At 33.4% G+C, this 26,506-nt stretch overlaps 1 protein-coding gene across 2 annotated transcripts in view; it reads right to left on the reverse strand.

Moving 5' to 3' along the window:
• The window catches only part of Cert1 (ceramide transporter 1), a 95,373-nt gene that overhangs the window by 6,909 nt on the left and 61,958 nt on the right, over positions 1-26,506 (reverse strand). Inside the window, exons 6-16 of one of the 2 annotated variants that reach the window (XM_042691119.1) lie at positions 25,750-25,833; positions 22,190-22,347; positions 19,025-19,117; positions 16,187-16,273; positions 13,415-13,507; positions 12,825-12,902; positions 7,534-7,629; positions 4,917-5,049; positions 3,777-3,847; positions 1,039-1,167; positions 457-586 (exon numbers count right to left, since the gene is read on the reverse strand). In XM_042691119.1, the coding sequence (XP_042547053.1) occupies positions 457-586; positions 1,039-1,167; positions 3,777-3,847; positions 4,917-5,049; positions 7,534-7,629; positions 12,825-12,902; positions 13,415-13,507; positions 16,187-16,273; positions 19,025-19,117; positions 22,190-22,347; positions 25,750-25,833 (1,152 nt within the window). The remainder of the gene's footprint in view (positions 1-456; positions 587-1,038; positions 1,168-3,776; positions 3,848-4,916; positions 5,050-7,533; positions 7,630-12,824; positions 12,903-13,414; positions 13,508-16,186; positions 16,274-19,024; positions 19,118-22,189; positions 22,348-25,749; positions 25,834-26,506) is intronic. The other variant, XM_042691121.1, reaches the window with a different exon arrangement.

Below are 26,506 nucleotides of genomic sequence, written 5' to 3' on the forward strand. Positions count from 1 at the left end.
TCAAGTGGTAGAGCACCAGCCTTGAACAAAAGAAGCTCAGGGATAGTGACCAGGTTCTGAGTTCAAGCTCCAGGACTGGCAATAAACAAACAAACAAACAAATAGTACTCTAAGCCAAGCGCTGGTGGCTCACACCTATAATCCTAGCTACTCGGGAGAGCCTGAGATCTGAGAATTGCAGTACAAAGCCAGCTTAGGCAGGAAGGGCTATGAAACTCGTATCTCCAATTAACCACCTAATAACTGCAGGTGGAGCTGTGCTTCCAAGTGGTAGAGCACTAGCCTTGAGCAGAAAAGCTCAGGGACAGCACCCAGGCCCTAAATTCAAGCCTCCCTGACAAAAACTTAAAAAAAAAAAAATTAGTAGTCTAAAGACCAGAACTAAAAATGGCATTTATCTAAATGTAATCATGATCAAGAACCTTCACATATCAATTAAAACACAAAGATACATACCATTAGCTACATATGTAATCTTGCATAGAATGTTGTCCCTGCTTATCTCCTGGTTTCCCTCTGGTGGGCTTACCAAGGTTTGACAAATCATAGCAATATTTATTTTGGCACGGACACATCGGTTGTTCAGCTGTCAAGCAAAACATATAAAAAACACCAGTATAATAAATATTTAGTATGTTGCAATCTGCTGGTCTACTACCATGTTAGTTTAATCAAAACTCTTAGCATAAGAATACATGCCAAACTTATATGACACAGGATTTATCCTCTTACATAGTAAATGGAGCTAAAGAAAGAAACCATAGAAGGTTTGCAATAGTTGACAACCACTTAGAGATTAATGTGGGAAACAGCCTAACCCAACTTAGCTCTTATTTTACCAAACTCAAGAGGAAAGAATGTGTGATGTTCATGACTGACAGTTGTGGTTCCAGTCACTCTAACATAAAACAAAATCTAAAATGCATTATCAAATCAAGTGTGCATATGTGTGTGTGGTTATCCATTAATTTTCTCTGTCCTGAACTGTGTATTTAGCTCTATAGTGTATAATTATACATATTTATACAGTGTACTTACAGGAGCACTGTCATGATCCACAGAAAAATTACAAACTATCCAAGTTTCAGGATCATTTTCAGTCTTGGCTGGTATTTTTCTAATAGCAGAAAGATATAATACATCTCTCTGAGAAGCAGGCCATACTCTCTATGGAAGAAACAAAAATCATTTGAAAATTTGAATGATAGTTTATTCAGGTATCACAGAAGAGAAATTTATACCAATTCCAAATGGGAAGCACCAAAGAACACTCAGCAAAAGATATATTATGAACACTGAGTTAATGGTTTTGCTGAGCAATATAATCAGAGGAATAATAGTCTACTTTTTTTTGTGTGTGCTGATCCTGTGGCTTGAACTCAAGGCCTGGGCACTATCCTTCAGTATTTTTGCTCAAAGCTAGTACTCTACCATTTGACATTTAGCTCTACTTACAGCTTTTTTTTTTTTTTTGTAAATTACTGAAAATAAAGTCTCATGGACTTTTCCACCCAGCCTGGCTTCTAACAACAATCCTCCTATCTCAGCATCCCGAGTAGCTAGGATTATTGGCATGAGCCATTAACACCTGGCTATGCATTTCCCTGTCCCTTAGTTTTTGCTCAAAGCTAGTAGTGCTTTACCACTTGGGGATCAGTCTCATGGACTTTCCTTCACTGACTAATTTTTGCACCAAAAGACCTCAGGATCTTGGTTCTCAGGATCTCCAAGTAGCACTTGGCTACTTTTTCTCTTTTAATTGTATTAAAGTTGCCATTTTACTTTACAATTCAATGGCATCTAACCTCTATTTCTGAAATGTGTCTTCACTCTAAATGAGAAACTCTATCCATGAAGCAACCAACAACAGCCCATCTTCCTCCCACAGCTGCAATGTTATGCTTCAACAGCAAAGATAATAGAGGAGAAAACTACTGCTATAGTAGAACATATGTGAAAAAACACTGTCATTTACATCAAAGACTTGCAGGTAATCAAGCAAGGAAAAAGATATGGTATGGGAATAATATAAAAGCTTAAGTTCTTGAGCTACCATCATTGAATAGAAAAATATGCTTTTATTCTAAGTGAATTTTTTATCCTTATCGCGAAGTATCTTTCCTGATTGCTGAATACACAAAATGACAAATAACTCAAAGTCACTCATTTTTAAAAAAGGCAAAATTTCATAAAGTAGACATGAATTCAGCAACATAATTTTTTTAAATTTCACCTACACTTGCCCATTACTACTGTAGAACTTAGTCAATGAGCTAGCAATGGTGGAATGCCAGCTACTTGTGAGACCCTATCTCAAAATATAAAGAACAAAGTCAGGTGCAGCGGCCTGTAATTCCTGCTATTTGTGAGGCTGAGAAAGAAGGACCACAGATTGAGCTAGCCTGGGCTAAAAGTTAACAAGTTCCTTTCTCAAAGAACAAGCTGGGAATAGTGGCATGCATCTCTATAATCCCAGCTACTCAGCAGGTGTGTAATTAGAATGGTCAAGGTCCAGGGTTAGTTCCTGGCCAAAAGTAATTCTGAAACAGAACACAAAAAAGTGCTGGATATGTGGCTCAAGTGGTAGAGAGTTTGCCTAGCAATTTTAAGTCCCTAACTTCCAATTCCAGTCCCACCAAAAACAAAAAGCAAACAATCCCTTTTCTCTTCCTCTCCCCACAAAAAACCCTAATGAATATAAATGTACAGAATGATTAATAAAGATGCCTTAGATATGAAGAAATAGCCTCCTTTCAGAATGTATTATTCAAGTAAAATTTAAAGAGAAAAACGATGTACAGCTTTGATTTTGTTGAAAGACATTTTAGGACAATATATTTATTCTGAGAATTATAAATAATTGTAACTTAATAACTTTAAAAGACACATTATCTGAATTACTTATTATTTAGTTTTTACTTGTCAATCCTAACATAAACCATGGGATTGTTTCTTCTACCTATGGTTTACCTAGCAGAATGCTTTTAGTAGTTGTTGCCCAGGATTATTTTTTGGTAATAAGGTTGACTTTAGAGAAATTAAATGTTCCCTCAACTGGAAAATAAAATAGCTAGTGAATCATTGCATTTTTTACATAACAAGCAGTTTTGTTTTTGGTGATTTCTCTAGAATCTTAACTCCCTCTATTATTCTATATGAAATATTTTATTTCACAATTTTTCACATGGGAAATAGAGTCGAATAAAGCAAGAAAAATCTTAAGTCAAAAACTGTAAATATACTGAAAAAAGCAAGAGAAATGGTATGAAAGGTACCCAGCTTAAGTGATACTGTCCTGTGTGCTCCTCATTTCTGCTTGCTTCCTGACAGCTACTGATTACTGAAATAAGCTTCACGTTTATTTCCCTCTGCTTCAACTTAGGCTAATGTCATACATTCCCTTACCTATATTTTTATTCTCATAGGAATTTGTGATTTATCTTATTTGGTAGCTACTATTTATTATCTGTAGGGATTGGATGCTAGACAAAATTTAGGTGGATTTTAGAAGCTTCCTTACTAGACTTACAATGCATATTAGAGACACTACTACAGACCTTCATAAAACACTGTTTTTAGATATTTCTCAGATTCTTGTCTGAATACATTTCTGCTCTAAAGAAACTGATACATTTTTCAAATATATATTTATCAATCATTGGTAAAGTCTTTGGATCTTCTATGGCATTTATGTTTCTGCCAAATTTTACTTCAGAAACAATTTATACAAGTTTGAATTAACTGACATCTTTTGGGATAGATGAAAAGATCATTACCTTGTGAGTTTGATAAATGATGATCGCATTATCAGCTAATGTTTCTACCACATGGAAGTTTTCTATAGTTGCTGAAATAAAGAAGATAATATTAGCACCTAAAAAGATAAGTGCATTTTCCAGATATGATAAATGCAGTATGTTGAAAGCCAAATATGAAGGAACATTATGGTTAAATGAACATGAAGATAATGAATACTTAGCACTGGCACTACAGATCTGCTTTCATTCTGTAGATGGTGGCTGTGAAGTCTCATTGCCAGGAAGTTTCAATTTCTTTGGTCCAGAATCTATCTGCTACAGCAAGAAAGCAATTCCTATGACTACTGAATCACTCAAGTTCAAGTGAATTCCCTAACACTATAACCTTTTTGTGGTTTACTGATGTTAAAGTGCTCTATCTAGGCTTAGATGACTTAAAATTGTGGAAAAAATTTCAAACTACCAGTAATAAACGTTATAATGTTCAGACGTCTTTGTATATATTAAATGAGATGTCTAACAGAATCATATGTAAAAGTAACCATACAGCAGGATTCATCTATGACATTATCATGGAAACAGTTTAGAAAAATAATTAGATGGGAAAAAAAATGAAAAACTAGGTTAGGCCAGGTGCAAGTGGCTGATGCCTGAAATCTGGGAGGCAAAGATTTCACAATTTCAGTTCCAGGCATACATGCAAAAATATTCAAGACTCCATCTTAACTAGTAATTGGATGTGGTAGTATAGCCTGACATTCTAGCCATGCAAGGGGTTGGAATTAGGAGCATGATGGTTCTAGGCAAGTTTGGGCAAAAAATATTTGAAACCCCATTTCAACAGAAAAGGCTGAGCATGTTTGGGCATGCCTGCTATCTTAGCTACAACAGGAAGCATAAACTGGGAGGATCATGGTCTCTGAGCTAACCCCGGCAAAAATACCTTAAAAATAGCTTTATCTTAAAAATAACCTTATCTTAATAATAACTAGAACAAAAAGACCTGTGGCCCAAACAGTAGAGGGCCTGCCTAGCATGAACAAAATCCTAAGTACAAACCCAGTACTGTCAAAGGAAAAATAGAAAAAAAAGTCATGTTGGATTTGATATTAAATTTAAAACATTAGACATCAAAACATATTAATGATGACAGCTTACTTTCCCAGTCATTGCGAACATCAACATTCCAAAAGTAATTGCAGACTTCATGTCCCGTAACACCTTTAACTGAATGAGTAGCTTTCAAAGGATCCAGAACAATCCCGTTTTCTTCTACTTCTCTTCTGTATACCTAAAGAAGACATATTTAAAAAGTTGTTTGAAAAATAAAAATGAGGCCCCTAAAGCACAAATTTGAAGGCATACTTTGAAATTTTGCTTTTGAAATTTTGTCTTTGCAAATCTATTCATAGAACATATTATGCTAAAAATTTCCAAATTAACATGAGAAAAATATTTAGAATGACAATGTGAGAGGTAAACTTCAATTGTGAAAAACACATAAATAAATAACCCTAGGTGCTAAGAATTAAAAGTATTTAATTTAAAATATTATCAACCAAACATTTTCAAAGACCCAGTGTAGTCAAGAGGGCAAATAAGGCTAACTAGAAAAAAATTTCCTTAAGGACATTGATTTAAGGCGGTTTTGTTGAATGTTGCATACCCAACATCAAGAACAGTAACAGAAACACAGGAGATACTCTGGGTTTTTAATATTTTTAGTCAAATGTTGAAAACTAAAATGGCAAAAAAAATTTTTCTCTTGATTTAAAAAGTGAGAATGTATACCTTACATACAAAATAAAGTTTGTTGCTTTAGAGAACTCTGATTACTTCTTTCAAGAAAGGAAGCAGCATGTTCCAGGGACAAACACTTCTCATTTTATGGTGTACTTACTCAGCCAGATACACTTTTAGCCATTTCAGAAGCTTCATGTTTGCAGTTTCTCTCTCCCACTACCATTTTCTTCAACACTCACACTATAAACTCTAGATTTCTGATTTCTCCTCTCAGAATTCACTTACTATTAAGCTTATTCCTAATTTTTGTTAAGGCATCCAACAGCTTGGTTTTTCTGCTGCTTACCTTCATCACCTTGTACCTCTCCTTCTAGGTCTCTAGTTTCTTCCCTATCTGCTTAATTTTCCTAAAATGATATATTGCATAGAGTAATGTCTAACTGCTAAAAGACAAGGTTACTCTCCTTAGTTGACTTTACTCTTACGTAGTTGACTTACTATCCTTAGCTCACTAACACCACAGCACTTATTCTCCATTCCTCATTCCAGGTGGAGGGAGGACTTCACCCAGACTACTACTACTTTACTTTTCTTATACTTTTATTTCTTCCTCACTATGGAGGAACAGTGAGTGATTTATCTGAATAGTGAATATAGAAGAAACAACTTAACCCTTTCTACAGAGAGTGTCAGTGGTTGGTTGGCGGCTTGCTTTTAGAAGGAAGGCACATAGAAATCTAGCTGTTAGAAGCACTGTGTTTAATTCTGGGGTGACACATTACACCAAGACTTTATGGCACTGATCTAAAGTCATTATCTATAGTTTATTCAAGTTAATTGGTATCTCTTTTATTTCTTAATTTGTTCCCTATCTAAAATACATACTTGCTTACTTGCTTTTGGGTTTTAAGATAAGGTCTCAGCCTAGGCTAGTCTAGAACATGTGACCCCACTGTCCCAACCTCTAGAATGCTGGGATCAATGAGGTGTGGGCCACCATGCCTGGTATTTCTATGTAAAAATCTTGTATAAAAAAAAAAAATGTGTCTTCAGTTACGTGCTGGTAGCTCATGCCTGTAATCTTAGCTATTCAAGAGGCTGAGATCTGAGGATTGCAGTTCAAAGCCAACTCAGGCAGCAAAGTCCATAAAACTCTTACGTTTAATTAACCACCAAAAAGCCAGAAATAGAGCTGTGGCTTAAGTAGCAGAGAGCTAGTCCTGGGCACAAAAGCTCAGGGACAGTGCGCAGGCTCTGAGGTCAAGCTCTAAGACTGGTACACACAAAAACTGCCTTCAAGTTTTTGTCTCTATTATTTCTTGTCTAAAATGCCCTAAACTTAACCACTGTCACAACCTTGACATCATTTCCAAGTATATTAGTAAATAAACTAATTGTTTCAACTCACAGAGCTCAATTTTCACCTGCCTTACCAGGCTCTTCTAATCTTCACTCAATATATTAACAAATGAAGAAACAGTATCTTTTATATGTCAGTATTCTCTTTCTTTCCAATAAACTGATAGCTAGAGGGAAAGAATCTTGAGCATAATGTTTTGGAGCATGAGGTCATTTTAAATTCAACACTACTATTGTTGCTATTCAATCTATGTATCTCCATTTTATATGCCTTTTCTGTCTAGTGGTCTCTTTTATGTAGAGTTGTGATGTTAACACCAAAATTGTCAAACACTTTAAGATATAAGCCAAAGAGGATATCTGAGCATAAATATATTGAAGAAAAGACAAAAGTATAAATAATAAAGATAAATGAATATTTCAGTATAAAGACAAAGAAATATCTAAGTAGAGAGCCATTTGTAATCTGACTTACCTGCTGCTGTATGGCCTAAGCAGAATAATATCCTATGTTCATAGATTTTTATTTTGGCATCAGGAAAGCAAAACGACACTTTATTTCTTAGTTATCTGGTACTTCTTTGATCGTAATTACTTATTTTAAGCTAATCTGAAAATGCTACTCTTGTAATAAGGCAGAATTAGCAATCTGTAACTTTTTAGTGAATATTACCTTCATTTCCCCTTCTTCTACAACCAATTGCCAGTTGGCATCTCCGCCTACATCCTGCAAGGAATATGTCATGTGATTCTGCACCATCTCTTCAACCTTGAAATAAAAAAAAAAAAAAAAAGCCATGAGAATACAGAACCAATGCAGTCATAGTGTCAGTTTACTTTTTCAGAAATGATGCACTTAGAAGCTCAGGTAGTTAGAAGATCTGATACAGTGTTGAAGAGCTTAGGTCACATTTCACATATCCAGGTTAGTAGATAGTAAGGAATAAATGAAGGGAAGAAAGATGGTTTATTCAAGTAATATAGATTAGCCTAGTGTAAGTCTAGGGATCAAATCAAGCGCTATAAAACAGAGATGGTATCATCTCTGAATTTTTTTTACTCAAGTTTGAACTCTGGGTTTCATACTTGTTTCTGCTGAGTCAAACCTCTAGCCTCAAAGAAGGTGCCACGAAGCATAAAATATTAAGGGTAAAATTGGCAGAAAAATAATCTAATTCAGTGTTCCTGTAATTAATGTATATAGAGATACCAGAAAGTTTGTTATGTCAACGATTTCCCTACAAAAGGTGACAAAACTTACTTTATCAGTAAACCTCTTTTATGACAATAAACTCTCTTAAAAATTAAAAATGTCCTTTTATTTGACCAATTTCACTGTTCTAAGTACTTTTAGAGCAACTGATATATATCAATATTTACATATAACCACATTTTAGTTCATTCTTTTAAAATATGAACACAATTTCTTTTTTCTTTTCTTTTTTGATTTGTTTGATGCTGGAGATAAACCTAGGGCCTTACATATGCTAGACAAGTACTTCACCACTGAGCTTAAAAAAAGAATGGGTTAAAATTGTTAAAGCAGGTGAAGAATGTTTCCAAATTAGACTAAGTCTAATTTCAGAAAATATGCTCTTGGTTTTTCTGGACTTAAGAGTTGAAAATGAGCCTAACGTGTAATGTTACATCAGTGAAGTAAATGGATATACAATATATTTAAGATTAGAGGGGATATTACTACAATTTCAACCTTTTTGCCCACCTCACATCTACATCATTCAATATTATGCCATTTGAGGAAGCTAATAAACTGGATTTTTCTAAGTTACCAAAAAAATTGCCCTTTAATGGTCAAACAAAAGTCTAGAAGGGCTCAAAGACAGCTCAGATCTCTTGTATCTTTTCCATGTGAAAGGATACAATTCTGATTATTTTCATACAGTCACAAAGCTATAGAAGACTATTATATAGCTTTATTAATAACAAATTAATAGTTCAGTTAACCCAAAAGAAAAGTGGCCAGTATGAATAGTGAATTCACCAAAGAAATGGTTGAGTACTAAGAATACTATTACAGTCTATCAGATTGGCAAAAATAACTAAATTATAATATTTGAGTCAGTGCAACAAAAAATACTAGCCTCTGAGTGAAAGCTGGTCCAGTTTTCCTAATTAAAAATTTGTCAACAAGAATAAAAACTTGTCTGTGCTCTAGGGAAATAATATCAATTATCAATTACTTAGATATAAAGATTTAGATATTCAGATACTATATAAGTAAGGATAAATACCATGTATGTAAAGAGTTAAATATAAAGATTATATATACATAAATATATATGTATATATATAAAAAGATGGTCACTGTATTAACTGTAAAAGAAAAATTGGAAATGAATGAAAAAATATTCAGCATTAGGTGAGCAGGTAAGTCCAATATAGAGATGCAGATCTATATTAACTAGTGAGATGAATCTAAAAATAATTTTTAAAAAGTTACAAAATAATACTACAGAATTATCTACTTTGAGAGAAAAAAGACATTTACCAAGGCACATATTTTATTTGTAGGGAACTGAACCAAGAGCACACTCTAATATTCTACCATGGAAATATGTCCCAACTCAATCCCAACTGAAAGATTTTTTTTCTTCTTGATATATGTATTGCTCAGGCTGGTCTCAAACAATCCTCTTGACATACCCACATATATACATGCACACACATCATATATATATTTCACTAGCATATATATGATAAACTTAAAAATATCCAGAGATTTATGATTTTAATTCTCTTTGTTCTATTTTTTTAGTTTTACTAAAATTGAAATGTATTACCTGTAAAATAGTAAGTAATAAAACAAGCCCACCAGGCTGGACTACACTATTTTACAATTATATTACAATAATAATTACCATTAATGATAATACTAGTAATTATGCAAGTTCACCATTTCTGGGCTACATTATTTTATTTAAGCTATTTACAAGGCATCTCTATGTTGATCTGATCCAGTTGAAAATATTATTTCAATAAAAAACAAGGTCTACTGGTGGCTCATGCCTATAACCCTAGCTACTCAGGATGTTCATATCTAAGGATCATAAGTTTGAATCTAGCCTGGGCAAAAAAGTCTATTTAACTACCAAAAAAGTCTAATTAACTACCAAAGAGCCTGAGGTGCAAGTTTGGCTCAAATGGTAGAACACCAGCCTTAAATAGGAAAGCTAAGGGATAATACCTAGGCCCTGACTTCAAGCTCTGACAAAGTGTACACACACACACACACACACACACACACACACACACACACACACACACACACACACACACACACACTTCAAGCTCTGGCAAAGTACACACACACACTTCAAGCTCTGGCAAAGTATACACACACACACACACACACACACTTCAAGCTTGGCAAAGTACATACACACACCACACACACACTCTTCAAGCTCTGGCAAAGTACATACACACACACACACACACTTCAAGCTCTGGCAAAGCACATGCACACACGCACACGCACACACACACACACACACACATACACACACACACCCCCTATACCCAAAGAACAAGACAGTTACAAGCTAATAGCTAATATTTATTTAGGTAGCAAAACTAAATTATCAGGTTTGGAAAACTTCCATATAAAAATTGATACAAATGATCAAAATAGCTATATATGTGTATGAGTTTGGACTTAAAAAGAATGTTGGAATAAATATGAGTTGGTTGTGATATTATGCTTAAATATTTTTACAACTTTTTTGGGGTCATGCTGCACATGCTAGTAAATGTCTACCCTGGAGCTACAATTCCAGTTTTTAGCAAATTATTAAAACTAATGAAACATAGATTTTGAGTTAATTACAAAGTAGAAGTTTTTATTTCTTAAAACATTTTAAGGAGTCACTAGTACAATTTCATATTCTGTTGAACTGGAAGTTTCCCAGATCACAGTATTTCTCAGCTAATATTTACTCTAGGTCCGGGTCCAATTATACATACATGTAATTATATAGAATTAATCTGCCAGACGCTTTAATAATGGGAGATAAGGAAGTACAATGTCCTCTGAAATAAGCAAATCCAAGCTTGGAATTTTTCATTCTAAAAGGCCCTGCTCAAACAAGAGGTAATTTAGTCAACAATTAACTGCTTGATCCTAAGTCTGCTAATGACAGCAAATGCTTTAGCAAGGACAATATAAACTTAAAAATGTCAACATTATTTTCTCCTCTTTTACCTCTTTCAGTATACAAAGTAATATAATTAAAGGCCAAAGTATCAAATATTAGAAAAAAATCAACCAGCAAAATTAATTTATCTCATTTATATACACAACTTACATAAACTGTTATGTTGAGAAGCAAACTACAATTTGCCAGTTTTCATAAAATGGGCACCTGTTCTTCAGTAATATTTTCAAGATCTTCAAGTCTGTTCAATGGCTTTTCTGTTACAGCCCAGATCTGGGTTCTAAACCCCAAATTCTTAGTCATCTTTTATTGCTCACTTATAAATTTTGTCCCTTGCTCTCACTTATACTTCCTTACTTTTATAGCCAATGTTTTACTACTTTAAAGGGAAATGGTGACCTTCACTGTTGAGTTTGTTAGTATGTCATTTTACTACTTTAATGTGAGTGGAGCTTAGCAGAATAAATCAAAGTCCCCTGGTAAATACGATGAGCTATTTTTTCAAAGACATTGTATAAATATATTAAGAAATAAAAATCAGAAAAATGCATGTTAAGTCTTATTTTTTCCTTTATTGAATAGTAAAAAAGGAATGACCTCTTTTATTTGTATGTGTTAATTAATAGAGATCTTTTTTAAACTCGACTCTTTCTTTGGAATACCCTACTAGAAAAAAAAAATGACACAAAACTGATTTTCTCAAAGAAGTTGTGTTATAATGGCAACAAAAGTTCACACTTACTTGTTCCAGACTCTAGATAAATCACAAAAAATGACACAGAGAGAAATTAGAAAACTTCCCCAAATCTAACCAGATTTAAACTGGGTTATTTTAAGTACATAGTTCAGGTTCTGGACATAATATAGTACAGTTCAAAAGACGCAATCATCATGAAAGTAAAAAATTGACAGTAAAGATTTGAAGCTCAAAACTTTTTTTAAAAAAGTGCTAAGGATGTAACTCAGTGGCAGATGCTTGCTCATTATGCATAAGGCCCTGGAGTTGATCTTGAGCAACACAAAAAAGACAAAATAACAAAAAGTTAAAACTAACATTGAACATAAAAAAAAAAAACTGTTTCCTTTAAGTTCATTTTATTTTGAGGGTAGAAAGACTGTACACATCCAGCTTCTTGTCTGAAATTTCTAAACTCTAACTGATGCTAAATTAATTAAAACCAATTGCAATATGATTTAAGGATATAAACTGGAATATAATAATAACACACATAGGTATTTTTAGGAGGAAAATATTAGCTGCAGTTTAGTATTATAATAGTAATGAGGCAGGGTTGGAAGTATGGCTACTTTTGGAAATCCAAAACCCCAGTATCTCAAAAGAAAAAAAAGCAGTAAGACAAATGCCATTTAAAAAGTCATTTCCTTAACATAATTAGGAGATAATTAAAAGTGTGATTGGTGAAGTTTGCTTTTATGCTGTATGTCCATGAAAGTTGCTGAATCCTGTCTAAGCAGATAGACAATACATACTATAAAAGAATCAAGTAACTTCTAGTTATTTCATTTCAATTTGAAATTGTTTCTTGAGTATTCTTTTCTATACTGCTAAAATCCCAAGCTATTCACACTAGAGGATACAAAATGAAGGACACATGCAAGCTTGATAAACGAACTATTTAGTAGATCAGGAAGGCTTAATGCTTACTACTACGATTTAAAATTCAAAACCCAAACAAGTAGCCTTGTTGAAAAAATTTCTAGGAACTGTGTAAGCAGCTGAACTATAGCACAAAAGATTCAAGTCCACTCCAATACATTCATACAGTACCTGGGAGCTGAATCTGTGTACATCATCAGAGGCACTGACTAGATCAATGGAAGACATGGAGGAAGAGCGACTATAGGGCTACCAGAGACAGACAAAGAAAAAACCAAGTAATCAGAACAAAGGCACAACAGAGCATTCAGTACCAACTTCCAAACACAAGATAAAGAGAAAACAAAGCACTATATGAAACAAGCACAGCAGCAAATGCTGAATTCATGCACCTATTATGTATTATGCTCCAAAATCATCCCAAAGAGAATGTAGTACTTCCAACAATACAGAATAACATTACTTAACCCCAAAGAGGAAAGGCTTAATATAACTTGGCTAAACTCTGATTAGCTATCTTGGACTAGCTACTCTGTATCCCTTTCACCTTCCCCCTTAAATATTAAAGAAAGAACACTACATTCAAAATTAGTATTTCTAAATTGGGAGAAAGAGTATGAGAAAATATATGAAATACAATATATACTACAAAACTTTTGCTACCTAAATTCATAAAAAAGGGAGAAAATTTGTACTACAAAATAGCTCTATCAACACTGAAGAAAACTTACACTTTCAGTAAACTGTGACTGTTGGCTTACCTTCTGGACAAATCTATGTGTCCCCACAGAAGAAAAGGCATCTCCAGATGGCAAAGATGTAGGCCAGTGTAACCTGACCTTTTCACTCTGTGACTGAAATAAAGCATATAAAGTTGAGGTGGTTTTAAAGCATATTTTGCAACATAAGAATACCATAACCTGGAACTACCACTATTTCTGAACACTTCAGTGCTTATATTTGATTTATGACATTAGTTCAGGCACAAGCCTTGACCACTCCTAAACTTTGTTCAGATATCTCAATTTAGTCTCTTCTTTTTGACCCTACAGGTAAGTACTAGACCAGGAGTAAGTTCTTTGATTTTGCGCATAGTCAGGCCCTCTCACCCACTACCTGCATAGCATCCTTTATCATAAGTTAATCTTAACACTGCTGCCAATTTTCTTTTTAATACTCTGGTCAAAACATTTCAATTATTCCACTCCACTGTGAACCTGAAGATCTGTCTCACAGATTTATATGTCACTAGACCAAATCATTATTTGGATTTAGTTATGTTGCTAAGATCATATCATGTATGTGTGTCTTGTCTCCTTTCTATGAAGATATTCTGCTGTCCTCTCATCTTTAATTCTTGCTAATCTGATACTTGCTTGCTTTCTTCATCTTGCCTTGTTTCTTCTACTACTTAACAAATATTTAGTAAAAATAATATACCAGAAACTTCTCTGTTATATGTGTGCTTATTTTCTAACTAGACAGGACAAGGGCAGTAATTTCTATTCAATGATGCCTGGACACACAATTATTAATGGCTCATTTCTCATACATCAAATTTATTAAATATATCTTTAAGTTATATAAATTTGAAAATGTATGACATGGTTTTCATTTGGAAAATACCTACATAGAGGCTATGTTGGTGAAAACTGCACAAAACATTCTGAGTACAAAGAAGTGATCTGAACCTATAGAACTGATTTTATGGATTACTTAAGTTTACTATTCTATAACATACCATACTGTTACTATATTTATCATACTGATGTGAATGGCTAGTGGACAATGAAAATCAGTGTCTGTTCAATGACTTTTTGTAGAGCACCTGCCAGAATATCAATAGAATTAAATCAAATTTTTTCATAACTACATTGATACCTCTTTTTCTAAATCGTATACAAGTTCTTATTGATCCTCTTCATTCAACTTAATCACTGTCTGATATTCCATAGAGTAGTATTTCAGAAATAAGAAGGGATGTTTTGCTTTGTGGACTTAAGTGTGTGCTGGGTGAGACCTCTAGCACTGAGCTACATCCCCAGCTCTAGAAAGGTGGTTTTGAGACATCATGTTGAGCTTTTTATCTCAGATTTGTAAACTAACACCTAGAGAACTTAAGTTTTAAATTCACAGCTATATAACTAGTGTGAAAACAATATGACTGAGGAGTCTTGACTGTATAATTAGTTCCCCCAAAATAGTACATTTAAGTCATATTTTAAGCTTCCAAAACACAATGATGCTACTTAGGAACTATTTTTACTGCCAAAAGTAGAGTCTAGTCAGGAACTGAAAGTTCCCTCTCTCAGAGTACAGTGGAACATCTTTTGAGTATAAAGAAATGAACAATAAGCTTTACAAATTAATATGACATGAACTTTTCATTATAAATTTGAGAAATATAAAGAAAAATAAGTATAAACAGAAACATGACCTCCTATAGGTGGTGATTTACTCTTGTCTACTTGGAGCAGTAAGTATATGGGCATAATAGCCATAGAAATGACAGAAATGAAACAAGTAACTTTGCTATACAAATTCATGTATGGTATAAAACTGATACACTGATTATTTGCAAGATACTTTATCACTACAGCTTATTCATATACGCTCAAGAATATAGTTTCTACTAATAGTATAACCAATACTAATCGTTTAACCAAATTGAGGGTGGGGGAGGGGGGAATGCAAAATTCACCCACCAGTACCATCTAGTGGTAAATATGGAAACTACACAGACAAAATTAAAGGCAAGGGATTCAAATTAACCTTGACACTAGCAATGCAAAACTCAACAAATGCTTTCTTCCAACTTCCACAGAAGAAACTATGTGTAAACGCTGTAGATTTCATGGTGATTACAAACACTTCAAGTGAGGAAAAAACTAAAGGTAAAGATAGCAAAGTCAATCACGGAGTTGATAAAAACTGGAAAAAACTTAAAATTTGTGGTAATTTTCCTTTTGAATTCATAAGTAGTTAGTGAAGGGAAACTGAGAAACGAAATATCAAGACTAAATACACACTTGATATTGCCACAGTTTCTAAAGAATGGTTAAAGGTGGATCATTCAAGAACAATAGTCAGAAGATTTCCACTCCAGGTAATGTTAATTATGTATAATTTATCAGAACAATTACTGTTCTAATTTTTGCTGCTTGGCAATTAATCTATAAAGAAAACAGATTTTGAAGATTCTTCTGCATTTGTTTTTGGGTCCGGTCGTGGGGCCTGAACTCTGGGCCTCAAGGCTAGCACTCTACCACTTGAGCCACAGCACCACACTTCCGGCTTTTTTCTTTTTTGTTTATGTGGTGCTGAGGAATCGAACCCAGGGCCTCAGGCATGCAAGGCAAGCGCTCTACCACTGAGCCAACTTCCCAGCCCCAATTCTTCTGCATTTGTAACTCAGTGTAGGTATAGTTTGTTAATAAATTCAGTTTTCAAATTTATTAATATGAAATAACTTACATCAAGGAATACCTCTAAGGCTAAAATGAGTTTCATCTTAAAATTTTTAGTAGATATACCTGTTCTTCTATTTTATCTTGCCTGTCAAGGGCAGCTTCAACAGCATCAAAGAACTCTTCTTCATTAATCAGACTGTTTGGGCCTTCCTAATGAAACACAAGGGAAAAGAAGAAACAAAAACAAAACCCAAAAGATTGACTTAAGGAAATAGAAAACATTGATAATTCTGGTATTAACTCTATGGAAAAGTTGAAAAATAACTCTATACATTTATTGAGAACATAATTATGAACCAATCACTCTACCAGGCACTATTTTCCCAAAGGTGATTAATATATGCTGTGTAACATCATATTACTTACTCAATTTACTTACTCTATACTCCTATTGTTGGCCAATATTATTTAAAGGTTACAATCTAAGCAGGGCCTGGTGAACTATGTAGATGCATAATATAGTCTGGTGCCTATTTTCACATGGTCTAGGAGTTAAAATTTAAACTTGACCAAGCTGGAAAAACAATACTTGGAAAATTTTGTGACATGTAGGAATTACTTGACATTATGCTGCTCATAAATAAAGTTTTATTAGTATATAACCATGCTTATTTATTTATATAGTATTATGACTGCTCTTGTGGCAGAATTAAGTACTTGCAACAGAGGTGTCAGGTGACAGACATATTAAAACTGCAGAAAAGCCTTGCAAAAATTGGAAAAGATCTATAGCCAGTTAGTAGAGAGAGAGAATTCAAAAACAATTTTCCTAAGGAAAATGCAGAAAGAAAAGTTGAGATGCTTGAAAGTATAGTTAGATGGTAGAGAAGGGATCATCAATCATCCAAGGAACTTGTTTAAAATGAAATTCCTAGGTCCCATGCCCTGAAGTTATTTTTCAATATGCCTTGGATGGAGCTCAGAAATACGTACATTTAAAAGGGCTCCCCCAGTAATTATGATGCAAATGCTATAACAGAACAAAAAAGCAAAATGGAATCACACAAGGTACGTTTCTGCTGTGATGAACCAAATAAAACTGTAAATGGAATAGGAACTTCATATTATGGAAAAAGGAGAGACTGGGCAGGTAGGCTTGGGTTTAGAATCACTCACATTTTAAATAATCCTTCTCAAAAGGAGACAAATCATTAACTGGGAAATTTTCTCAGTTCAATTGATAACCCAAGTCACCCAGTTTAAAAAGAATAGTCAAAAGAAATGCGTAAGTTAGTAAAGATGGACGATGAATAGATTTACTTTTAAAAATTCATTTACATCAATAAACAACATTATTTTTGGCATGAAACAAGTAAACACATCAAGATCCTTCTCCCTCCATCCTTATCTTCTTCCTCTTAAAACAAAACACTCAATTATATGCTGTTGTTAGGCTACTAAATGTACTTGATATTATATACTATTAAAAACATGTTCTTGGCTTATGTATATTTCTATAATGAAAATGTATTTTATTTTTAATGCAAAAAAATAAGGTAATTACCAAACTTAAAACTTCAAAACTAAAACTGTCATTGAAACAGCTTATCTCCAGTAATCTAGGTTAAAAAAAAAAACAACCTTGTGAGGATAGCTAATTATGTTATATACATTATAGAAAAGTATGAATTAAAAACAATACTTTAAAAATATTTTCAAAACTCCTCATTATTTTATGGATTCCCACACAGAAATCTTTCCTGTCTGACATAAAAATATTTGGTTAATAGCAGCTCTTTTTGTGTCCTGAATACAAATGGCAAGAAATTTTTCTTCTATTTTTTTTAAACTTAGCATTTTGATTCTACTTCAAAGATATTCCTTACCATCCTATTCTTAAAAATAATTCTTTTCAGAAATATACGTGTTCTTTACTGGTACTTTAATTGTCTTTAATGGCTCATGCCTGTAATCCTAGCTACTCAAGAAGCTGAGATTTGAGGTTCATGTTTCAAGGCCATCCTGGCAGGAAAGTCTGTGAGACTCTTATCTCCATTTAACCATCAGAAAACTGGAAGTGGAGCTGTGGTTCAAAGTAGTAGAGTGTTACACTTAAGAGAAAAAGCTCAGGGACAGAGCATAGGCCTTGATTTCAAGCTCCAGTATGGTGTGCAAGTGCATATACACACATACCAATAGAAGGAAAGGAAGGAAAGGGAAAGGAAGAAGGAAAGAGCAAGGAAAATGGAAACAGAAAAGGAAAAGAAAGTTAACGGAAAAGAAAGGAAAGGGAAGATCACTGAGTATAGGGCTATAGGCTCATCCCTATAATCCTAGCAACTCAGGATGCTGAGATCTGAGAACTGTGCTTCGAATCCAGTCCAAGCAGACAAATCCAAAAGACTTTTATCTCCAATCAACCAGCCAAAATTGGAGGCATGCCTTAAGTTAACAGAGTTCCTGACTTGCAAATGATCCAAGTGAGAACATGAAGCCCTATATTCAAGTACCAGAACTGATCCTCAAAATAATATTATGGAAAAAAAGCTAAAAAAAAATATCTCCCTCCTCTCTTTCTCTTTCTGTATGTCTGTCTGTATGTATGAAGAGGAAGATTTTTAGCAAATAAAAAGACTGAAAGAAGTTGGTTTCCGATAGTTTTCAAACATGAAAGGAATTTGATAAATCACACTGTATGTATTAGATGTCACTGTATAGTACAGAATAATGCTAAAAATGATCACCTTGACAGGGGAGATGAAACTTATCCTACAAACTGAACTGAGACTTTAAAATCCTATATTAAACTTTATAGCAGTTAAGTAAATGTAGTATTTCAGAAAAAGCTTGGCATATTAAAAAAAGGTTACAAAAGTATTATTTAGAATTTACATTAGTATTATTTTGTGATAAATATGGACAATGTGCTTTTCTTACGAAGACCAAACTTTAAGTTCATACTTCATAATCTGGTCCTCCAAAGTGGGATTTTTTCTTAAGTTCTTCCATTGCATTCTTGCATGCTTCCTCTGCTCTTCTCTTCTTCTCACCTTCCTGTGAGACAAAAGTTATCATCAGAAGAGGGCATTTAAATCACATTATGACTTTTAAGCTAGTATCAGTACAATTTTATAATTTGACTACAAAAATTAGTCCTATAATAAGAGTATCATTCTGTCCAAGAAAACACCTTTTTGTGAGTTATATATCGTACACAAGCTACTACTTAAATCACAACTAATATCAACATTTAAGTAAGTGTATTTGTAAATTGCAAACTGTCCAAAGGTCTAAAGTATGTTTTAAACTCCCAATAAATCACCACCAGAAAAAAGCTTATTAAATCCTGCCATGATCTCTATCCCTATCTTTTGGGGAACAAAGGGGAAAAAAAGAAAGTATTGGATATCTAGAATGAAAGAACTTAATTATTAATAGAAGGTACAAAGATCAAGATTCACTGTACTCATAAATTGACATTCTGAATTGAAACCTCTTTGTACAAACTATGTAACATAATTTTTTAATTAAAAAATTAAGTGGAATCTGAATGTAAAAAAGAAATTCTTAGAAAGATAAATTTCTCATAATTGTAGTTAGTGGCTGTAAGAAGGAGCTGAAAAAGATTCTCAAATAACCTTCTCCTATAGCTAGGGCCTGCAAGGTTAAAAGACATAAAGTAAACACTTAAAATAACAAAGACTGACCCAACAGCAAATTTAATGCACAAAAACACCACCAAAAACCTAGTATAATGGGGTCAAATCTGATAAAGAATCAATAATATATTTAAGCATGGTAAACTTTACTGTAGGTACCTTAATTTAAAAATGGAATAAAACAAAAATGTATTTTAATACAACAATAATACAACGGAGTTAGGGAAAAGTGAAAAACTAAGTAAAATTACAGAGTTCTGAATCTTATTAATGCTGCTAAAATTGTCTATCCTTACAATTTTTGTTTTACCTAGATATAACTGTCTGAAAATTAAGTATACATCTATAGAGAGATTTTTATTATAGGTAACCACAAAAATTGTTGCCTCTGTTGTCAAACTGATACCATATATTTACATAGAATAAGTAAATTAACCAATTCTACTAAATAGCTTGTAATGTTATTTAACTATTTTCTTAGATCCTGGAAGACTATTTTCTGGTCAGTGAAATTTCCTCATTCTTAGTTTATAGGAGGCATAAAAAGCATTTAGAATGAAACAGTATCAACAAAATAATGTTATTATCAATGTCCTTTATTTCTCAGTTCTATTAATTACACAAAAGACATTTATTTATTTATTTATTTTGTCAGTTGCAGGGCTTGAACTCTGAGCTTGGGCGCAGTCCTTGCGCTTCAGCTCAAGGTGAGCACTCTAGCGCTTAAGCCACAGCACAACTTCTAGTTTTCTAGTGGTTTATTGGAGATAAAGAGTCTCATGGACTTTCCTGCCCGGGCTGGCTTTGAACCATGATCCTCAGATCTCAGCCTCTGGAGTAGCTACGATTACAGGTGTGAGCCACCAATGCCCAGCTTAAAAGACATATTAATAAACAGCTTCTATACTAAGGAACATTCTAGTCTTCCTAGAGTGTGTCTATACACAATAAAGAAGATTAGAAAGGGATGAAAGGATGTGGTTTTGTGGTAGAGTTTGTCATGGCTGGCCCTAACTGTAATCTGTCTGATTTTCACCACTCAAGCAGCTGAGATTACAGAACTGAATTACCATGCCTAGCCCTACAGTTCCATTTTCTATACTTTCAGTTTTCCACAGTCAACAGGAAGGGTAAGTACAGTAAGATATTGAGAGAAATAGATATTTATAAAACCTCATACAAAAGTTATAATAGGGCTGGGAAGGTGGCTCAGTGGTAGAGCACTTGCCTTGCATGCACGAGGCCTTGGGTTCGAGTCCTCAGCACCACATAAGCAAAAAGAAAAAAGCTGGAAGTGGCGCTGTGGCTCAAGTGGTAGAGTTGCTAGCCTTGAGCTGAAGAGCTGAGGGACAGCGCCCAGGCCCAGAGTTCAGGCCCCATGACCGGACCCTCCCCCCCCAAAAAAGTTGTAATAATCTCTTACAACAACCTAATTTATAAATTAAAATTTGTCATAGGTATGAATGTATAGAATATATAGCACAACAGGATTTGGTACTGTAATTTGGAGCATTCACTAGGGATCTTGGAACATATACCTGGAATAAAGTAGAACATTTTGCTAGTTAATACGCTTATTCTCATCTGTACTTGAGAATTCTGAACAGCAATTTTCTTAAGCATCCTTTAAATGAACAATATATTCAAATCCTGTGGCTACTGTGCCATTATATCATATGATCATACTGCTTTTTTATTGTATTTAGACATTCAAACATTGTGAGCAATAAAACTTTCTGATGAATAATAAATCCTAACTGATGTCTAGACAGTCTAGTATCTAGATGACATATTTTTTAGAGAAATATTTCTGTTACTTAACACCTTTGGACAAGTAAGCCAATGGCTCAGTTCACTCTTCTATGTTAAACTAGAACTAAATTTTCTCAATACAGCTCAATTCTAATATTTTACTAATATTTTACTAAGTTGAATTAGTTTTTCTAAGTCAAATTAGTTCCTAGTAAGCAAATCCAGTGAGCCATATTTATACTAAAAGCTGGAGATTCATACCACAATGTTATTATCAGTGTTAATTAAACCGAAGTGGAAAATGGGAACAAAGGGCAAATATTCAAACATAATCTACACTAAATTATATCACAATGACCATGGAAACATATGGTTATGAAGTATAAGTTAATGTTTAACTTTATATTCTGTTGTTAGAAGCTAGTTCCATATAACTTAAAGACAATTTCATAGATCATAAAGTAAGTTATGTTAAATGGCAATCCATCATTATCACAAAGTATTTTTAATAATCAAGAAAGTATATAATATGAACAAATCCCTGATGAATTTTAGTAGAAAAATGAGTTTAAGATCAAAAAGTATCAGAAAAGTACTACCACCTGTTATTCTATTAACCGAACAGACTCGTCCTTAAGAACTTAGTTCAGATTTAATGTTCAACCAAACACATAAAACCTAAAATCTGTTTTTTAAAAAGAAAAACTAGTCTTACCTTATCCAGTCTCTTTTGCCAGCTTTCCTCACGTTTTACCATTAATTCAATACAATGAGAAAGTGTAGCAAGAATTCCAGCAGTAGTTGCTTTAAAAGTTATAGCTTCCCCTTTAAAGTCTATACCATTAATTCCTTTTGGTGTTACAGGTGGAAATACTGAAAAAGAAAGTTCTTCACTGAAAAATTTACAACGAATATATTTATAAAACTAGCACATCAGAATAGATGTTTGGATTATAATTTTCTTCCTGTGGACTAATATTAAAAAATGTCCTATCTATATGAGAAAAGCTTTATAGCAGCAGACATATGTACAAGTCCTTTCTCCTAGATTCTATTTCCTGCAATTTATTTGTTGTGCTACACTCATGTGAATCCAGTGGTAGAGAAGGGATACTTTAACAATAATACTTGGACAGCTTAGAGCAAGACCTACTTATGGCAAAAGTTACATTTTAAGAAGTCTGGGATTTTAAAAATGAGGATAAATATAGAATTCAAGACAGTAATATAAAATTTAAAAATACTTAAATTTAAGTCCATGGCCACTGTACACATTAAATAGCTTTTATATTTACACTTTATAATTTAGAGTCATGGTTAATCTTTTAATGAAAAATTTTAAAATTCACAAACAAGAGAATAACTCTATTCTATATCAAGCAAAAAGAAACCGAAAGAGAATAATCTTATTCTACAGCAAGTAAAAAAACATCCTAACTAGTCTCTATCAATGAATAAAAACTATCATAGTAACTTTTTTGCCTTAAAACATTAAGTTATGACAGCAAAAGGTTCAATATGTAAAAGAATAAAGGTAAACCTGCATTTCAAAAAGCTTTAAATTTCTGCTCTTGTAGATGGTTAAGGGAATGAAGCCAAATTGGGGGAGAAAATCAAAACTCTTTCAAAAGTACTAATACTTAAAAACCCAATCAATGGACTTATGAGGAAGATTAAAAACTGCTGATAACAAGCCAGAGAACTGGAATCCTCTTACTTCATTAAAACCCTTGCTCACTGTTTTGAATAGTAAGCAATCTAAAAGGGAGTCTCTGCAGTTTTTAATGTGAGGGCTTTTAAATTTCCTCAAGTCCAGTACTCCAAATGACTGTATGCTACAGAATGATATTTTACTACAGAATGGCTAATCAATCATATGAGGGTCACTTGGCTTGAGACTAATAATCTACTTTAGATATGACTTTCTAACAAAATAAGCCACAAGTGGTTAAAAACTGAATTTAAGCCCAGCACTGGGGGCTCATTCTTATAATCCTAGTACTCAGGAGACAGATCTGAGATTGTGGGTTCAGAACCTACTCAGACAGACAAAGCTAAGACTCTCTTATCTCCAAGTAACCAGCAAAAAGCCAGAACTAGAAGTATGGCTCAAGTGGCAGAGCACCAGTCATGACTAAAAAGGTAGCCCCACTACCAGAAAAAAAAAAAAAACCCTAATTTTAAAATATAGTACACAAGTGGCTCATACTTGTAATCCTAGCAAATTAGGAAGCTGAGGTCTGAGGATCAAGGTTCAAAGCCAGCCTGGGCAGTAAAGTCCTTGGGACTCTTATCTCGAATTAATCACCATAAAGCTGGAAATAAAGGTTTGGCTCAAAAGTGGCAATGTCAGCCTTGAGCTAAGAATGCTCAAAAACAGTGTCCAGGCCTTGAGTTCAAGGAGCAGGACTAGCAACCCCCCTCAATTAAGAAAACAAAAACAAAAACACCTCATTGGATTAATCTATGGAATAAAAGGGAACTGTGATTTGTAGCTCCAATTCTTTGTTTAGACAATTACAATTAATGCTCATAACTCATTGAGCACTGCATATTAAATTTCTTCCATTAATACTAAATTTCTTCTCGATGAGTTTCATCAAGAGCAAACTGATTTGACAAATCAATTAATATTTACCTTCTTTATTTTATATGGCAGATAACAAAATGTCCTCATTCATTATTTATAAAGCAAGAATTTTCTTTATACAGGATCTTGTAACTGTAAATAGAGGCTTCAAAATTGGATGCCTTTTCTTATTAAAAATACTGAATAGAGTTTTTTTTTATTTCCCTGTATTGATTTTCTTTTCTAGTTGTTGGAGTCTTTCTTTAAATGTCTAGTCATCTGGGTTTTGGTTTACATTTAAGAGTAGAGACTAGAAGCTCTACGCACTAGTAGGGCTGTGGATTTCAAAAGGTGATCTTCACGGCAGTATCTCCCAAGCCTCTATTTATGTCCTTTATTCTTTGGCCAGTTTCCCTAGAGTTGGTGGGTACTCAAGAAACAGAGTAAGATAAAGGGTCTAGAGACTGTATCATTCAGTATGCAGCCTTTCTTATAGTCCTTCACTATCAGAGTGGAATAAGGAGGCAGTCAAATCTCAATAAGCAGTATGTTTACTTCTATTTATCACTTTATTGACAATACAACACACCTATCTTTATCTATGCTGAGTAATCCTGAATTTAGAGTGCTCCAATTCAATTACTAGAGGTATGCTTATATTTCATTCTCTTTTAGAAACACAGGTGAAAAATTACAAAACTTTAATTTTTCCAATATTCAAATAAAGTACTTTTTACTATTAAAGATTATTCAGTGTGAAATTAAAATGAAACTGAAAGAAACTTCCTCAAACAGTTTTAAACTCCATAAAGATATTAGAGGATAACTAGGTGAGTTTCAGTTGAAATGCCAAATTATATATCAAGCTATAATATTAAGCTAATATTTTGCAAGTTTAAAAGGGGATAATATAAGAAAAGAAAAAAACACAATGAACAAAAAATAGCAAGAGGAACAAAGGTGAGAGAGAAGCATTAAGTTGTAGCATCAATAATGTAATATTCTAATATGAACTCTAAAACAAATTATTTTCATGGATTAAGTAGTTTCAAACAATTTATGTTGTTACAGATGTTAGTTCATATACTTGTATGATCTCAGTAAAATTAAGCATAAATTAGATTAGTATTTTTCACAAAGGAATTTTTTGTCTTAAATTAAAAAAAAAATCCATTCTAGGTTTTTCTAAGAAATACGTCAAAAATGCTGAATTTGCTTCGCAGTAATGAATAATACTGAATTCCTCCTCAACACCACAGTGTAGCAACATGTCACTATATAAAATAAATCATGCCACTATGTGATCTGTGAACAATTATGCTGTGAAATCAGAGACATTTCAACAACTTTCCTTGAGTAACACTCATTAAATACTTTTCAAAACCAGTTTACCAGTGAAAAAAAAATATTTTGAAGAAATAATTAGAAATACTCTAAGAAAGTAAGAAAGACTGATGTAAAGTTCCAACCAAAGAAAAAGCTTCTTCAATACTAGGCACTAATGTTATCAATAGTTAGGAAATGTCTAAAATTTAGAAATTTGTTACTGTATGTGGCCTATCATACAATAAAGTGTATTTTACTGACATAACTTTTCTTGGAAAATATTTTAACTTGGATTCCAGGAATGCTACTGTTTAAAAAAGTTATTAAATTAGGAACTATTCTTTGTTATACAGTTATAACTTCAGAAAGTATTTACTTACACTTTTCTTTATTACCATTGGTACTGGGCAAGAAGTCTCCATCAGAGCGTGTTGTTGGAAAGTCATCTTCATCATCTTCCACCACTAAATAATATTAGAATGAACAAAGGAGAAGCAAATCACTCTTTTTTGTTCAACTGAGTAATAAACTCTAACTTGTATAAATTTACTGGAAATATAAATGGAAATTCACTGAAATATATTACAAATGTTTATGGAACTGTAACAATGAAATCTTGCAACACTAATTTTTTAAATAAAGAAGTAACAACTGAAAAGCTAGACTGGAGGTTAGAAGCCTGGCTTAAGTGATAGAGAGCTAGGTGAATAATAAGCAAGCTGAGCAACTGTGAGGCCTTCAATATCTGGGTACTGGCCAAAAAACAAAAACAAAAGCCAAAGAACTTCAAGTTTTCTTAACTTTATCTAAATTAAGTAACTTTCTATCCTGAATGGATATAAGAAAACAGACAAAGTAACTTTCTATCCTGAATGGATAGGTATCTGATTCAAGTGGTAGTACATCTGACTAGTAAGTATAACACCCAAGTTCAAACCCTGGTACAGCCCCCACCCCCCCCACCCCCGGACAAAATATATGAAATAATGGATATCCTTTAGAGTTGGGAAACAAATGATAGGACTTTCCTTATTGTTTCAGCTACTTGTCTTGGGGAGTTTCTAGGAGAAGTACAGTAAAGACAAGGAATTTAGAAAGAGCCTAGTAGACCTCTGAAATGAGGAAAGGCAGAGAGAC

Source organism: Dipodomys spectabilis, unplaced genomic scaffold (genome assembly GCF_019054845.1).
Source record: "Dipodomys spectabilis isolate Male_0828 unplaced genomic scaffold, ASM1905484v1 ptg000140l, whole genome shotgun sequence".
Classification (NCBI taxonomy): Eukaryota; Metazoa; Chordata; class Mammalia; order Rodentia; family Heteromyidae; genus Dipodomys; species Dipodomys spectabilis.